This window comes from Amblyraja radiata, chromosome 2, assembly GCF_010909765.2.
Source record: "Amblyraja radiata isolate CabotCenter1 chromosome 2, sAmbRad1.1.pri, whole genome shotgun sequence".
NCBI lineage: Eukaryota > Metazoa > Chordata > Chondrichthyes > Rajiformes > Rajidae > Amblyraja > Amblyraja radiata.
In genome coordinates, this window is record NC_045957.1 from 66,093,538 (window position 1) to 66,110,536 (window position 16,999).

Genomic DNA, 16,999 nt, shown 5'->3' on the forward strand with positions numbered 1-16,999 from the left:
GAATTTGTCACCCTTTCCCAGTCTGGCCTGCAAATGACTCCACATCTAGAGCAAAACGTTTACTTTTTAAAGTAGCCCCTAATTTGGGAGCAATTGGATACGGTTAGCAACATTCACATTCCATCGATGAATCAAGAAAAGTAACAAATATGAAAAATATTTTTACAGATTCAGTCCTCTTAAAATTGTACTCGTTATGCTACATTGGCGTGGTGCATTACCATTCAGATCTTTAGTAGTACACTGAAGGCTGGTGCTTTCCATCACAGGGACTTAGAGAAGTCAGGGAAAAAAATATTTATGTATAGGATTATCAGGATTTGGTGCATAGTGGTTATTTTTATTCAGAAATGGAAATCCACAAATTGATAATACAAGTTTAAATTCCTCCACTGCAGTTGGGGAATTTACATTCAATTAACTCAAGCATAATGCTAACCATTAACTATCAGGTTGTCATTAAAACTTAGTTCCTTCTTTGAAGTTTCCCACCCAAATGACTGCAGGTATATATGACTCCAGACCTATAACAAAGCGAATGGTTCGTAATAGCTCTAAGCAAGACCCTAGAAACAACTCTGTTGTATCAAAAAACGTCAACAATGCATAATGTTTAAAACCAGAGCAGCAACTTGAAATGAGTAAACAGGTCCAATGAAGCAATGCCCAGCAAACCCACCACAATGCATTCATCATCACCTGATCACGTGCATAATGTGCTTGACATATGATGAAAGAGTGGGTCGACTGGGCTTATATTTACTCGAATTTAGGATGAGAGGGAATCTTATAAAAAACATATGCAATTATTAATTATGCAGGAAAAATGTTCCTGATGTTGGGGGAGTCCAGAACCAAGAATCACAGTTTAAGAATAATGGGTAGGCCATTTAGGACTAAGATGAGGAAAAACTTTTTCATCCAGAGAGTTGTGAATCCGTGGAATTCTCTGCCACAGGCCAATTCACTGGATGTATTCAAGAGAGAGTTGGATGTGGCTCTTGGGGCTAACGGAATCAAGGGATATGGGGAGAAAGAAGGAATGGGGTACTGATTTTGGATGATCAGCCATGATCATATTGAAGGAGGGGCCGAATGGCCTACTCCTAGATCTATTTTCTATGTTTCTAAGTCTGCACCTACTGACTAAACAAGAGCTTGACAATCGCATCACATAAATCACATCTTGTTAATAAAGTGCAAGCTACCATGGAGAAAGGAGGGATGGGCTAGATTGTCTGGTAAATGAAAGCATATTGCAGAGTGGTAAGGAAGAGGGATGTTTGGAGAATGTTTGGTGGAGTGAAGATCAAGAGTGGGAAAAATGGCTGAGGGACGAACAATGATTTGGGACACCATAGTCAGTCTGGGGAGTTCAAGGTTCGGGGTGGGAGCAAGTGAAAAATATGAGGGATGGCGATGAACAAGCTACAAGCAAAAGATTGCAGGGCTGGTAGAATTGTTGAGCATGTGAATAGTGACACAAGTAGTGGGGAGGTTTAAGTTAGTCTGGAAATAGATCAAGAGGATCCTGGCAGTGAGAATTGAGTGGTTGAAACATTCAGTAAGAATACTTAAAGAAGAAACGACCTGGGAGATATTGGACTTCCTGGCTTCACTGCCAACAGCCCAGGCAAGGATGGTCAGGTCCCTTTTAATGTTAAAAGAGGTCTCAGTCCTGCATTCAAGGTCTAGTTTAGCACGTGGGGCCGAGGCCATTTGTGCTTTTTGTACACACACAACAATTTCACATTGGCAGCACCACGAATTGAGCATTGTGTGATGTCACCGTGAATGAGTTCTTAATAATGTTCATTAACAACTAAGTTTGGGCTATTATGAGATTAATACAAAACCAATCATTGTCTAGATACTAGTAGGTGCTTATGTATGTGTCCTAACAAAATATCAGCAACCTTGCTCACTAATGTATTGTATTGTATTGTATATTGTAATGATGTTTTGTGCCCCAACCCAAAGCGTTGCCTGTCAATTCCCTCCACAGATGCTGCCTGACATGCTGATTCCTCCAACTCGTTGTTTTTTGCTCAAGATTCCAGCATATTCAGTCTCTTTTGTCTCCATTTCCTCACTAATTACAGTTTGAAGGAATCAGGAAGTGTTTGTGGAGTAGTTTCTATTCAAAATAACCTCACTTCCATCTGGAAAAAAGCATAAGAACTGATACACATCTTTTCCAGTACTGAAATAATGTTGTGTCTATCACTTTGTTGAGGATCAACAGTTTAGATATCCTGCTGTTTTGTTTAATGCCATTCATGGGAAGTTGTTGTCTAAATGTCTCAGTAGTTCAACTGATTAGTCTGGAAACTTATCTAAAACTACTAAAGAGCATATTACCAACTGGACATCTTTGCTCAGTTGGACAACAGAAATATTTCTGGCACTGTGTTGCACTAGATTGGTTCAATATGCCAGTGTCCAATTAAATTAGAAATTTAGCTTAAGGACATAAATGCACTCCACCACCTTGCTCCACCCCACCACTTTCTCTAATTACCAATAATTAGGGGGAAGTTGACTCAACATTTAAGGCAAACACAACATAAACCATTGTTATAGATGCTGCTGCACCCGCTGAGTTTCCCCAGCAATTTTGTGTACCTTCGATCTTCCAGCATCTGCAGTTCCTTTTTGAACATAAACCATTGTTAGCTTACTTGTACCAACATTATAAACAATTGTCCATACTTCTCCAAACTAAGAAATTACTCTTGTTATTGTACATGCTTCCAAACAAGTCAAGACTTAGTTAATTCCCTACCAAAACACCTCAATTTTCCTTCTGGTAGATACAAATGGCCTGGTTGCACAATTTCCATTTTACACTGACAACTGGTCAATCATATATAATGTTATAATAGTTTCCCATGTACTGGAAATACAGCAAGCCTAATTACACCCATTCATCAAATCATTAATGTCAAACATGCTTTGAAGTCTATTAAAAGGTTAGTAGCATTACTATAATTCTTCATGAAAAGATGTACTTAATGAGATCTTAGATGATTGTAGGCTGGAAAATGTTAATGATGTAGGGAGGGATGTTATGATGTAGAATGATAAACTCAGTTGGAGTTAATGGAATAATTTTGCAGTTGGACCAACTGGTAAAATGTTTAATCTACATGAATGAGTTGCTATCTATGTGGTGCTGTGCTTGGTTGAAAGGGAATATAAGGATCTTACATTAATCTGAGACTTAGATGCATTGCTCAATTATGTAGCTCCCACTTCCTCCTTGAAAATGGGAAATCTCAACCGGTGGACAATTCAATGAATCATTACAAGTGTAGAGAAGCCTGATGTTAAATACATATATTAAACTAACATTTTTCATTCTAATGCGTGGACTTCTTAATTGAACACTCAATGAGGATGTATAATTGACGTATAATTGGTTGCCTTTTCAATATTCAATGCAGCAATATCTGTGATTCAGAGTTAGTTTGTATCTTCTCTGGTGTGAATTTCTGACAATTCCCAGCTCTCCTGAGCTAGATGATGGCCTCCACTTGACAAATACCATGTGGTTATAATTCATAGTATATTTGAGTGATAAGGTGTCTTCCAGTAAAGTGTCTGAGGAGATATTATTTTATGCTTTGATGCATGCAAGATGTAAAGAACTATTTTTCATGCTTCTTCCTCAGTCAGAGAACCATAACAATGTCAGATCATGCTGTGAGGGATCGATTAGGTATAAATAATATAAACATGAATCTCGATCAATTGTAATCAATTCATAACAAAACTTTACAATTTTAATTCTTACCCCTTGGTTCAAATAAAATCTCTCAATAGATCAGAAATCTTTCACAACCATATCAAAGACTAAATGCATAGAAATAAATTCTGCATAAATGCATTGTAAATTCAATAAACGTCCATCTTTCCCTTAACTATGTTCAATACTTAACGAATGACACATTAACGACTGCACCGGGCCACCTCCTGCACCCATGCCGAACCCACGGACTTCATTAACTTCACTACTAATTTCCATCCTACACTCAAATTCACTTGGACCATCTTCGACATCTATCTAACGTTTTTTGATCTCACCATCTCCATCACGGGAGATAGACTATCGACTGACATCTTTCATAAACCTACTGACTCCCACAGCTATCTAGACCACCCTGGTTCCTGCAAAGACTCTATTCCCTATTCCTCCATCTACACCGTAGCTGCGCCAAGATGAGGTACTCCATGACAGGACATCTGAGATGACTTATTCATTAGGGAACAGGGCTTCCCTTCTTCCATCATAGATGAGGCCGTCACATGGGTCTCCTTGATATCCTGCAGCTCTGCTCTTGCTCCCACTTCCCCCAATCGCAACAGGGATAGTTCATCTTTCACCCAATTAGCCATCGCATGCAGCGCATAATCCTCCAACATTTTCGCCACTTCCAACGGGATCTTACCACTAGCCGCATCTTCCCATCTCCACCCCATTCCGCTTTCTGCAGAGACCGTTCCCATCACAACTCCCTGGTCAACATTCCTTCCCACCCAAACCACCCCCTCTCCATGTACTTTCCCCTGCAAGCGCAAGAGATGTAACACCTGTCCCTACACCTCCTCTATGGTTGATTTTACGTTGTTAAATATGACTTTTTAAAATTCCGTATTTAACAACGTAAAATCATACATCCGTATTCTTAGCGCATTTCCGTACAAAATATGGAAAATCTGTATTACTTGGCAGCTCTGGGTGACCTATGCGACGATTTTGTTTGTTGATTTTAGCTCTGCATTCAACACCATTGTGCCAGAGCTACTTCACTCCAAACTTTCCGAGTTGACTGTGCCTGAACCTCTCTGTCGGTGGATCACCAGCTTCCTGACAGACAGGAAGCAGCATGTGAGGCTGGGAAAGCACATCTTGGACCCGCAAACCCTCAGCACAGTAGCACTGCAAGGCTGCGTACTCTCCCCTCCCCTCTACTCTATCTACACCAACGACTGCACCTCCACAGTCTCTTCTGTCAAGCTTCTCAAGTTTGCGGACGACAACCCTGATTGGACTGATCCAGGATGGGGAAGAATCTGCCGACAGACAGGAAGTGACACAGTTGGTGTCCTGGTGCCATCGCAACAACCTGGAGCTCAATGCTCTTTAGACAGTGGAATTGATAGTAGACTTTAGGAGAGCTCCCCCCCTCACCCACTCACCATCAATAACACCACAGTCACATCTGTGGAGTCTTTTGACCATCATCTAAGGACCTTAAATGGGGTGCCACCATCGACTCCACAGTCAAAAAGGCACAACAGAGGATGTACTTCCTGCGGCAGCTGAGGAAGCACAATCTGCCACAGGAAATTATGGTCCAATTCAGTTGAGAATGTTATTGGCTGCAACCTTCCCTCATTGACAAACTGTACACTGTAAAGGCCAAGAAGTGAGCGGGCAAGATCATCTCTGACCCCTCTCACCCTGGCCACAAACTCTTTGAATCACTTCACTCTGGAAGACGATTCCGGACTGTCAAAGCTGCCACAGCCAGACATAAAAACAGTTTTTTTTTCCCATGAGTAGTAGCTCTACTCAATAACCAAAAATCTGTCGTCTCCTTTTGCTCTGGTATTTTATTTAATTCACATGTTTAATCAATAATGTTTTATTATTAATGTTTAATGTTTTATGTGCCATTCCTAACTGTCACTGTATGTCATGTTGTCACTTGTGGGCGGAGCACTAAGGCAAATTCCTTGTATGTGAATACTTGGCCAATAAACCTATTCATTCATTCAAAACCTTTTATTGTGTATTAACCTTTGTCCTCTCTCTTCCTAACCTCTCTTACCTCAAATGCACACCCCAAACCCAACCCTTCCCTCCACCCTCCAACTGCCTGGCCTTCTGCTGCAGACGCTGAACTCCTGGCAGATAGGGCTCTGGTCATTCTTGCTCCCCCTAGCCTTCTTGTTGCTTTAGTAACACTGTTGTTTGGACTCCAGTATTCAATCAATTCTAATCCAACCTCACCCACCACCTCCAGCCTCTCTCAGTGAACACCCCACCTCTGCTCTCCCCGCTCCCCACACAGCAGCTCATTAGACATCATTCACTGCTTCTGCAATGGCAATGGAAGAAAGGCCTTTGTGTATATTTTTGTATGCAAGGCTTGTTTTAATGCATATAATGAGTTGGTCTTGTGTGCGCAAAAAAATCTCTCCCAGGGATCGTCCCACAAAGCTTGTCTATACCACAAACCATCACCACTTTAACTTTTTACATATTTCTGAACTAGAATGCTCCTGTGGTCATCCAAGTTAAAACCCAATTGTTTCCGACAAGCCAACTAGCATCCTTACCCTGGAAACTACATTTAACAGTGTTATTCTTCTGTAACCATTCATTGTTCATTTAAAATAAATAACATAAATTGGAGACACCACAGAAATTAAGCCAGCTAATTATCTTTCTCTGTGGTGGGGGGAAAGCTGTTGATGGATTCCATCCAAGATCTTCATCTGTCCATTGCTAGATGATGTAGCAGTTACATTTTAATCCTCCTCAGTTTCAGTGTCAACAAGAGAAACATGTTGTGTGGAACTTGACACATCTATGTTAAGCAGTGTAAACGACTACAGTCAAGGCATGAAACATCGGCTGAAGGTCACGTAGCCTTTGATTAGAATTCATGTTAGTCAGCTTCAAAGTATCTACAAGACTGGGGCTCCTCAGATTTCTGCCTATAGTTGGAAAAGACCATGCAAGCTTTAGGAAATTCTTAACACCTTTTTCTCATGTTGCAGAACTCATCTGTGAATGCTGGCTGACCAATGCATCATTTCAAGGGTGATTTTGTGCAAACTCGTCGTTTAAGTTTGTTAACCAGAATTTGGATTCAGAGGTAAATATTTCTAAGGTCTGTTCTAAAGCATTGTTAACACGCTCTTAAATAAAGTTTAAAAGCTTTGAATTTCAAACTTCCAGATACGTAAACATTTAGACATTGAGTTATTAGATAACTGATGATTGAGATTATATAGATAAAATGTAAAAAGGCAGATGCAGCCTCATCTGCTATTGTGTTGGGCAATTACAGCATTGTAATGTATGGAATATGGGATTTCCTTGTTAATCATTTATTGACAATTATTTTCCAATTAATTGGGGCAGGCACGATGGGTGGTGCAGCGGTAGAGTTGCTGCCTTACAATGATTACTGCGCCAGAGAATCGGGCTCGATCCTGGCTACGGGCGCTTGTCTGTGTGGAGTTTGTACGTTCTCGCTGTAACCTGCGTGGATTTTCTCAGAGATCTTCGGTGTACTCTCGTACTCCAAAGACGTGCAGGTTTGTAGGTTAATTGGCGTGGTAAAAATTGTCCCTTGTAGCGGATAGTGTTCATGTGTGGGGGTTGGTGTGGTCTCGGTGCCTGAAGGGCCTGTTTCCATGCTGTATCTCCAAACTAAACTAATTTTCAATTATTTTAATATTATTATCCAGTAATAATTCATGTGGAACTGCATTTGATTTTTACTGGGTGTCGGGCTGAGAATGTAGGATGAAATAAGTAAACAACAAAAAAGTCACAAATTTAAAAACTTACAATTTTATATTGTTTGGTGGGGGGTTTCAGACATTACAGATTTTAATTAATAATTTCGAGTGGTTTATAAAAGCTTCCAGCATTTCATCATGTTGGAAATCTTCAGTTAGATTAGAGATATGTTCATCACACCCACATATTGTTTGATTTCCTAGAATGACCGGAAAAGTATTTTCAATTAAAGAATGGGGCAACATTACTTCAGGCACCCCCTTTGATAGTCAGGATGATTTATATGTACACTGCTTTATTTTTCCCGTTGACTTGTGTTATTATTTTTTCCATAATTAAACCATCAGGATAATTTATATGTTTACCACTTTATTCTTCCCGTTGACTATTATTGGTATTTTTTTTACTTAATTAAACCATCAAAACCCAAGAAATATTTCTCCTCACTGAGCAGTTGCTGGGTAACAGATCAATGATTCACATTTAGATTACAACCATTTCACATGCCTGTTTTCAATTGCCTCAAATATTATGGACCCCACATATACTCAGAGTGCTTCCTAAGCACAGATTCCCTGGAGGTTAATGCATATTCTGCCCACTCTCATAACCACGATGCTCAGGCATTTATGTCATTTGGCCCAAGGACTCCCATCAATTTTCTCTTGAATTTGCAGTGAGACGTTAGAAGAATCCTGATTGAATTCCTGATTGCTCAAAGAAAAGCAGGAGAATTCTAGAAAGAAAGAATTGTTGACAATATAAATACTTCCTTACCTTGGACTTGTGCAGTGACGTTCTCTGCTCATCACTCCTCCTCCACAGCTCCTTGAACAAGGTGACCACATGGACCAGTTTGACCAGCGCCCGTTTATTGGTTTTGGCCCCGAATCCCCGTGCTTCACACATTGCCCACGACGGCACCACTGCATTGCAGAGAAAGCAGAAGAACTGAGAAGAGGCCAAATTCTTATATAACAAGCAATTGTGATAGTAGAATTAGGCCATTTGGCCCATCAAGTTTACTCTGCCATTCAATCATGGCTGATATTCCTCTCCCTCCTAACCCCATTCTCCTGCCTTCTCCCCTTAACATCTGACACCTGTGCTAATCAAGAATCTATTTATCTCTTCCATAAAAAAACATCCACTGACCTGGTCTCCACATCCCTCTGTGGCAAAGAATTCCACAGATTCACCACCATCTGACTAAATACATTTCTCTTCATCTCCATCCTAAAAGAACATCCTTTAATTGAGGCTATGACCTCTAGTCCCAGACTCACCTACTAGTGGAGACATCATCTCCACAACCACTCTATCCAAGCTTTCCAGTATCCTGTATGTTTCAATGAGGTCCCCCCTCATTCTTCTAAACTCCAGCGAGTACAGGCCCAGTGCTGACAAATGCTCATCATAGGTTAACCTGCTCATTCCATATAACCATATAACAATTACAGCACGGAAACAGGCCATCTCGACCCTTCTAGTCCGTGCCGAACACGTATTCTCCCCTAGTCCCATATACCTGCGCTCAGACCATAACCCTCCATTCCTTTCCCGTCCATATAACTATCCAATTTATTTTTAAATGATAAAAACGAACCTGCCTCCACCACCTTCACTGGAAGCTCATTCCACACAGCCACCACTCTCTGAGTAAAGAAGTTCCCCCTCATGTTACCCCTAAACTTCTGTCCCTTAATTCTCAAGTCATGTCCCCTTGTTTGAATCTTCCTTACTCTCAGTGGGAAAAGCTTATCCACGTCAACTCTGTCTATCCCTCTCATCATTTTAAAGACCTCTATCAAGTCCCCCCTTAACATTCTGTGCTCCAAAGAATAAAGCCCTAACTTGTTCAACCTTTCTCTGTAACTTAGTTGCTGAAACCCAGGCAACATTCTAGTAAATCTCCTCTGTACTCTCTCTATTTTGTTGACATCCTTCCTATAATTAGGTGACCAAAATTGTACCCCATACTCCAGAATTGGCCTCACCAATGCCTTGTACAATTTTAACATTACATCCCAACTTCTATACTCAATGCTCTGAGTTATAAAGGCCAGCACACCAAAAGCTTTCTTTACCACCCTATCTACATGAGATTCCACTTTCAGGGAACTGTGCACAGTTATTCCCAGATCCCTCTGTTCACCTGCATTCTTCAATTCCCTACCATTTACCATGTACGTCCTATTTTGATTTGTCCTGCCAAGATGTAGCACCTCACACTTATCAGCATTAAACTCCATCTGCCATCTTTCAGCCCACTCTTCCAACTGGCATAAATCTCTCTGTAGACTTTGAAAATCTACTTCATTATCCACAACCCCACCTATCTTAGTATCATCTGCATACTTACTAATCCAATTTACCACACCATCATCCAGATCATTGATGTACATGACAAACAACAGTGTAAACCTCCTCTGGACCCTCTCCAGAGCCAGCACATCCTTCCTCAGATATGCCCAAAATTGCCCACAGTATTCCATATGCATTACATCCCTGTTTTTGTATATATTACCTCAGGATTACATCCCTGTTTTGGTAATAAGCCCTCTTGAAATAAATGCTAGCATTGAGTTTGCTTTTTTTACTACCGATTCGACTTGCAGATTAACCTTTTGGGAATCATGCACCAGCACTCCCAAGTCCCTTTGTACCTCCGATTTCTGGATTCTCTCCCCATTTAGAAAATCGTCTACATCTTTATTCCTACTACCAAAATGCATGACTCCACACTTTGCTACACTATATTCCATCTGCTACTTCTCTGCCCACTCTCCCAACCTGTCCAAGTCCTTCTGCAGAGTCCCTGCTTTCTCTACACTACCTGCCTTTCCATCTTTTTTGTATCATTCACAAACTTGGCAACAAAGCCTTTAATCCCCTCGTCCAAATCATTAATATACAATGTGAAGCGTAGCGCTTCCAGCACCTACCCCTGCAGAACTCCCCAGTGGAGTATCTAAACTTCACTGTATAAAATATAAAAGTATAAAATATAGAATATTTAATTGATGCTACAAAAACCACAAATAAACTCACATGCAGATAGTTTCCAGGAATAGTTAGCAAACAAATATCTAATATACCACGAGTTCCCCCTCATTCTTTCTTATTAACAGTGAAAGAATGTTGCCTGGAGGTTGGGATTTTTTCTCTGAAACATCAGATATCATGTAATACGACAGACCCACATTTTGTGAGGTGAGTGTAATTGAAAGCATATTTCCCTCAACGTTATTGAAGAGTTCACTGATAACATTAATCCTTCGTTCTGCACGTTAACACTGCAATCATCAGAGAATACTTAACAATATCCCGGAATGTACACAACAAAACTTAATAATCGGTGGAGACTTAAAGGTGGAGACATTGGATGCTTATTTGGATAGATCATCAACTCAAAGAAAACTAAAATCCCAATCAAGTGAATTTCTAAACTCATATATTAATACTACCAACATTAAGGATGTTTGGAGAATTGAAAACCCATCGGGTCGAGAATATTCATTTTACTCACCAGTACATAAAACCTACTCAAGGATAGATTATTTTTTAGAAGACTCAAAACTTATCCCATTCACCTATAACTCGCAATATCATAATATCATAATCTCAGACCATGCTCCACTAACATTTATGATTAAACTAAACGGAATGGTAGGGACACAGCCACAATGGAGACTTAATCCCCAAATCTTAAAAGAAAAGGTATGTAATGAATACCTCGTAAAACAGATTAATATGTTTTTTTAGACTAATGATAGCCCTGAAATCTCTGCCTCCCTTCTTTGGGAAACATTTAAAGCATTTGTGCATGGAGCATTAATCTCTTCTCAATCATTTCTTAACAAAGAGAATAGGGCCAAACAACAGAAATTGGAAATGGAAATAAGGCAATTAGACATAGAAAATGCAGCAGCACCATCCATGATAAAACACAATAAAATTGCAGTACTGAAATATAAATTGAACAAGATATACTCAGACCAAGTTATAAAACTCTATCAACATACAAAACAATTAAATTTTGAATTTGGTGATAAACCACAAAAACTATTAGCGCGACAACTTCGTAAACTGGACGGGGAAAAAACAATTTACAAAATTAGAACAGACAAGGGAGAAACACTAACACTGCCTAAAGATATTAATGATAGATTTTTACAATACTATCAAAAATTGTACTCATCTAAAATGACAGAACAATCAGCAGGAATGGAAACATTTCTACAGAAATGTAAGCTTGTGGGTTTAGATCAGAAAGAGAGAGAATCACTGGGTGCTGAAATTACGATAAAAGACATCGAAGTCAATTAAATCTTTAAAAAATGGAAAGGCTGCAGGTCCTGATGGTCTAAGTTCTGAATTTTATAAAAGATTTTATGACCTGGTTTCTCCACACCTACAGACACTGTACAAATACGCTTACACTCAACAGAAACTCCCAGAAACTCTAAATGAATCTACAATCATACTCATACCAAAAACGGATAAGGATCTTGAAGACCCAGGTTCATATAGAGCAATAGCCCTTTTAAATACTGATCAGAAAATATTAACTACAATTCTATCTCATAGATTGAGCTTAGTGATTAACAAATTAATACACCCCGACCAAACAGGTTTTATTCCAAAACGTTATTCATTTTATAATCTGAGAAGACTATTCAATATTATATACTCCAATAGAATTCCTAATGCAGATCTAGCAATTATTTCGTTAGATGCTGAAAAAGCATTTGACCAGGTTGAATGGCCATATTTATTTTCGGTGATGGAAAAATTTCAATTGGGAGAGAAGTACTGTACATGGGTTAAATTGTTATACTCTAATCCAACAGCTAGAATATTAACAAACCAAATGTTATCAACTAAATGTAACCTCTCTAGAGGTTGTAGACAAGGATGTTCACTATCCCCACTATTATTTGCTCTTGCAATCGAACCATTAGCAGAAAGTGTTAGAACCCATACAGGAATATACGGATATAACACTAGAGAAACAAGGAATAACATTTCCTTATATGCAGATGATGTACTAATATATATTACAAAGTTAGAAACTAGTATTCCAAATTATTAAATTTAATAACTCAATTTGGTCAGTTCTCAGGATATAGAATTAATTGGAATAAAAGTGAAATCATGCCAATAATAAAACTCAATCTACATACATTACAACAATCCCCTTTTAATATAGTTAAAGATACATTTAAATACTTAGGAATCTATGTAACTAAGACATATACCTCTTTATTTAAACTAAATTTTCCACCCTTACTGAATAAACTACACAAGAATATTCAATACTGGAAAAAACTTCCTATTTCAATGCTTGGTAGAATTAATGCTATAAAAATGATCTTCTTACCGCAACTACTGTACCTATTTCAATTAATCCTGATATATATCCCAAAAACCTTTTTCAAAAAAGTCGACTCCATTGTTACAAGTTTTATCTGGGATTATAAGAATCATAGAATAAGTAAAAAACATTTATGTAAGTCAAAGATAAATGGAGGTTTGGCTTTGCCAAATTTCTTGTTTTATTTTTGGGCAGTCTATATTAAAAACATGAATTTCTGGCTGGAAGAACTGGATCAACAACCAGATTGGTTAAGGATGGAAAAGGAAGACTGTTTACCTTTTGAAATTGGTCCGATCATATTTGCTACCACAAAACTGCACAAAAAAACCTATAAGGAGAACCCCATAATACATAGTGGGATAAGAATTTGGAAACAATTAAAAAAAGTTTTAAAATTGAATAATATAGCACTATGCCTTCCCATTGTAAATAATCCTTTATTCAAATCATCCTTTTTGGATAAGGGTTTCACACAATGGAAAAATTATGGAATTAAAAAGATTGGACATCTTTATGGGAAAGGCACTTTTCTTTCATTTCAGGAGTTACAACAGAATCATGGACTGCACTCAAATAATTTCTTCAGATATCTACAAATTAGAGATTATGTTAAATCTAACACACAAGTCTACAGGATTAGGGAACCAGAAATCCTTGATGAATGTTTGAACAAGCATCCTAACACTGAAAAATTAATAGCTTATATTTATAACACCCTCCTAAACAACGAGGTACCACCGACCGAACCATATAGACACACATGGGAAAATGAATTAGGTCATCCTATAACGAAAGATCTGTGGGACGAAAGTTTACAACATATACATCAATGTTCGTTAAATGCCAGACATGCTTTAATACAATTTAAAGTCTTACATAGATTACACTACTCTAAAATAAAACTAAATAGAATCTTCCCACAAATCTCTCCTATTTGTGATAAATGTCTACATCTAGATGCTAATTTAACACATACGTTTGCAAATTGTATAAAAATTAAACATTTCTAGACTGATATTTTTGAAATAATTTCAGAAGTTATTAATACAAAACTGGATCCAAACTCAAAATTAATAATACTTGGAATATCAGAGCAAAGTTTAACACTCACAACAAGCCAAAGAAATTTCCTCGACTACAGTATAATAACCGGGGAAAAATTAATATTAACATTTTGGAAAGGCCCTACGACCCCCACAATTAAAATGTGGATTGTGGAAATGTCGGAGACCCTATATCTAGAAAGAATTAGACTTGTCTTAATGGACAAACAAGAACTTTTTGATAAAATATGGGCTCCATTCATTAATTATCTGACGGGATAGATTGGCCCGGCACGAAAACCCAACTGAAACTTGAACTCAGGATTAGATGAAAAGTCATACTTTATAATCTACGAACCTATCTCCAATGACGTATTATAAGTAATCCATTCCACCTTTTTTGTTTTTTTTGATATTTGTAACTTTTCTCTCTCTTTCTCTCTTTTTCTATATATTAAAAAAAACCACTAGAACTAGAAGTAATCGACAATTGAAAATTTTAATAATATATGATTGATGTATATGAAAAGTTTTTTTACTATAATATGCAACTATACTTTATAATATGTCTACTTCTAATTTAAAAAAAATAAAAAAAATAAAATAAAAAACCCCAAAAAAAACCCACTGCAATCATCATCATGTCAAAACTATTTCATTTTGACTTAATCACAGTTCAAATAGAAATAAATTGATTGGTTGTTCCTGCCTCTCAATCATTACGGTCACAGAAGAGATGGGTGTCACTTGCAGACAGATCTATCCAAAACCACTTCAAATTTCATCAACTCTGAATGTGTAAAGTCAATACCATTATTAATCTCTTCAACCCTCACCACCTCTTCAACTCTCACCCTGAACACCGGCGTTCCACAGGGCTGTGTGCTGAGCCCCCTCCTTTAGTCCCTCTTCACCTACGACTGCACACCTGTACATGGTGCTAACACCATCATCAAGTATGCAGATGATACAACGGTGATTGGCCTCATCAGCAACAATGATGAGTCGGCCTATAGGGAGGAGGTCCAGCTCCTAGCAGCATGGTGCGCTGACAACCTGGCCCTTAACTCCAAGAAGACCAAGGAGCTCATTGTAGACTTCAGGAAGTCTAGGGGCGGCACGCACACCCCCATCCACATTAACGGGACGGAGGTGGAACGTGTTTCCAGCTTCAGGTTCCTGGGGGTCAACATCTCCGATGACCTCTCTTGAACCCACAATACCTCAACTCTGGTCAAGAAGGCTCACCAGCGTCTCTTCTTCCTGAGGAGACTGAAGAAGGTCCATCTGTCTCCCCAGATTCTGGTGAACTTCTACCGCTGCACCATCGAGAGCATCCTTACCAACTGTATCACAGTATGGTATGGCAACTGCTCTGTCTCCGACCGGAAAGCACTGCAGAGGGTGGTGAAAATTGTCCAACGCATCACCGGTTCCTCACTCCCCTCCATTAAGTCTGTCCAAAGCAAGCGTTGTCTGCGAAGGGCGCTCAGCATCGCCAAGGACTGCTCTCACCCCAACCATAGACTGTTTACCCTCCTACCATCCGGGAGGCGCTACAGGTCCCTCCGTTGCTGGACCAGCAGGTCCAGGAACAGCTTCCCCCCCCGGGACACTCCTCCCACCAGGAAAACACTATGACTGTATGCATGTAAATAGTTGGCGGCGGCGCGACTCACCTGTTGCAGCGGCCCCTACAGCCTGTCTGTCTTTTTTAAATTTTTTGTCTAGTTAAATGTAGTGTTGGTGTTTTTTGATACTAGTTTTAAATGTATATATGTGGGGGGCGGGGGAAACCTTTTAGAATCTCTTCCCTGTCCGGGAGACCTGACCTTTTCCCTGTCGGGTCTCCGTTGTCGTTGGGGCCTAGCACCGTGGAGCGGCCTCAAACCTGAATGACCCGGGGGCTCGGGAGACTGCGGAGCTGTGGAGCTGCGGACTACTCACCATCGTGGGGCTGGCCGGCCTCGGAGCGTGGGGAGCGGTGGTGACTCGCTGCTGCGACTCGACTCCTGGGGCTCGGAGGCTCCAGCAACGCAGCTGCAGGTTCGGTGGACTGGGACATCGGGAGCTCGCGGGTCCGGGGGGAGAGAGAGACCGCTTCCCGAGGCTCCCGCAACGCGACTTCTCCAGCCCGTGTCGCGGGGTTGGAACGACCGGCACGGCTTCATGGCCGTGGGACATTCCAGCGCCCGCCGGGGACTCCAACTCTGTGACTTTTGGACCGGGAGCGGGGTCGTAAATCGCCCGGCACGGCCAAAAATGGCCGTGGGACTTATCATTGCCCGCCTGGGGCTTGGACATCGGGAGAGAAGTGGAGAACAGGGGAGAGAAAAGACTTTGCCTTCCATCACAGTGGGTCACTGTGATGGATGTTTGTGTGAATTAAATTGTGTGTATGTCTAGGAAATTGTCTTTGTTTGTATGGCTGTGGAAACAGAATTTCGTTTGAGCCTCACTGAGGCTCAAATGACAATAAATTGTATTGTATTGTATTGTATTGTATTGTATTGTATTGTATTTATTTATTGCTCAAATTCTATGTCGCTCTTCCAGGGAGATGCTAACTGCATTTTGTTGTCTCTGTACTGTACACTGACAATGACAATTAAAGTTGAATCTGAATCTGAATCTGATCTAATACGTTAGAAGCCTCTGTCATATCAAGTTGGCAAGTCAATACAAAACTTGGATTTTGCAGTTGTACATGGATATTTTTGGAAATGTATTTCTTGGATACAGAATCCAACAGTATGTGGAAACGATGATGTCCCAAGGGCAGAGTACACTAGATTTTGCCTTCACAGATGCTGTGCGGGTCAGCCAAGCAGTCAAAAGGCTTGAGATATTCCTACGTCAAATGGTGAACACCAGATCTTGGGAACTGTACAACTTAGCACCAATTATGTATTTTTTCTTCCTTTTTTTTCTGTTACATTACCTCAAAAATCAAAGTTTGTGGAGATGTCTTGAGGACAGTTTGTATTACAGTCATGGAGGTGCAGGATGTTTGAAGATAGATAAACTCCCAGG

The 16,999-nt window shown here is 39.8% G+C and overlaps 1 protein-coding gene across 3 annotated transcripts in view; it reads right to left on the reverse strand.

Moving 5' to 3' along the window:
• adamts16 (ADAM metallopeptidase with thrombospondin type 1 motif 16) overlaps positions 1-16,999 on the reverse strand; it is a 201,896-nt gene that overhangs the window by 74,407 nt on the left and 110,490 nt on the right. For all 3 annotated transcript variants that reach the window (XM_033048173.1, XM_033048183.1, XM_033048191.1), the window contains one exon: positions 8,321-8,469. In XM_033048173.1, the coding sequence (XP_032904064.1) occupies positions 8,321-8,469 (149 nt within the window). The remainder of the gene's footprint in view (positions 1-8,320; positions 8,470-16,999) is intronic.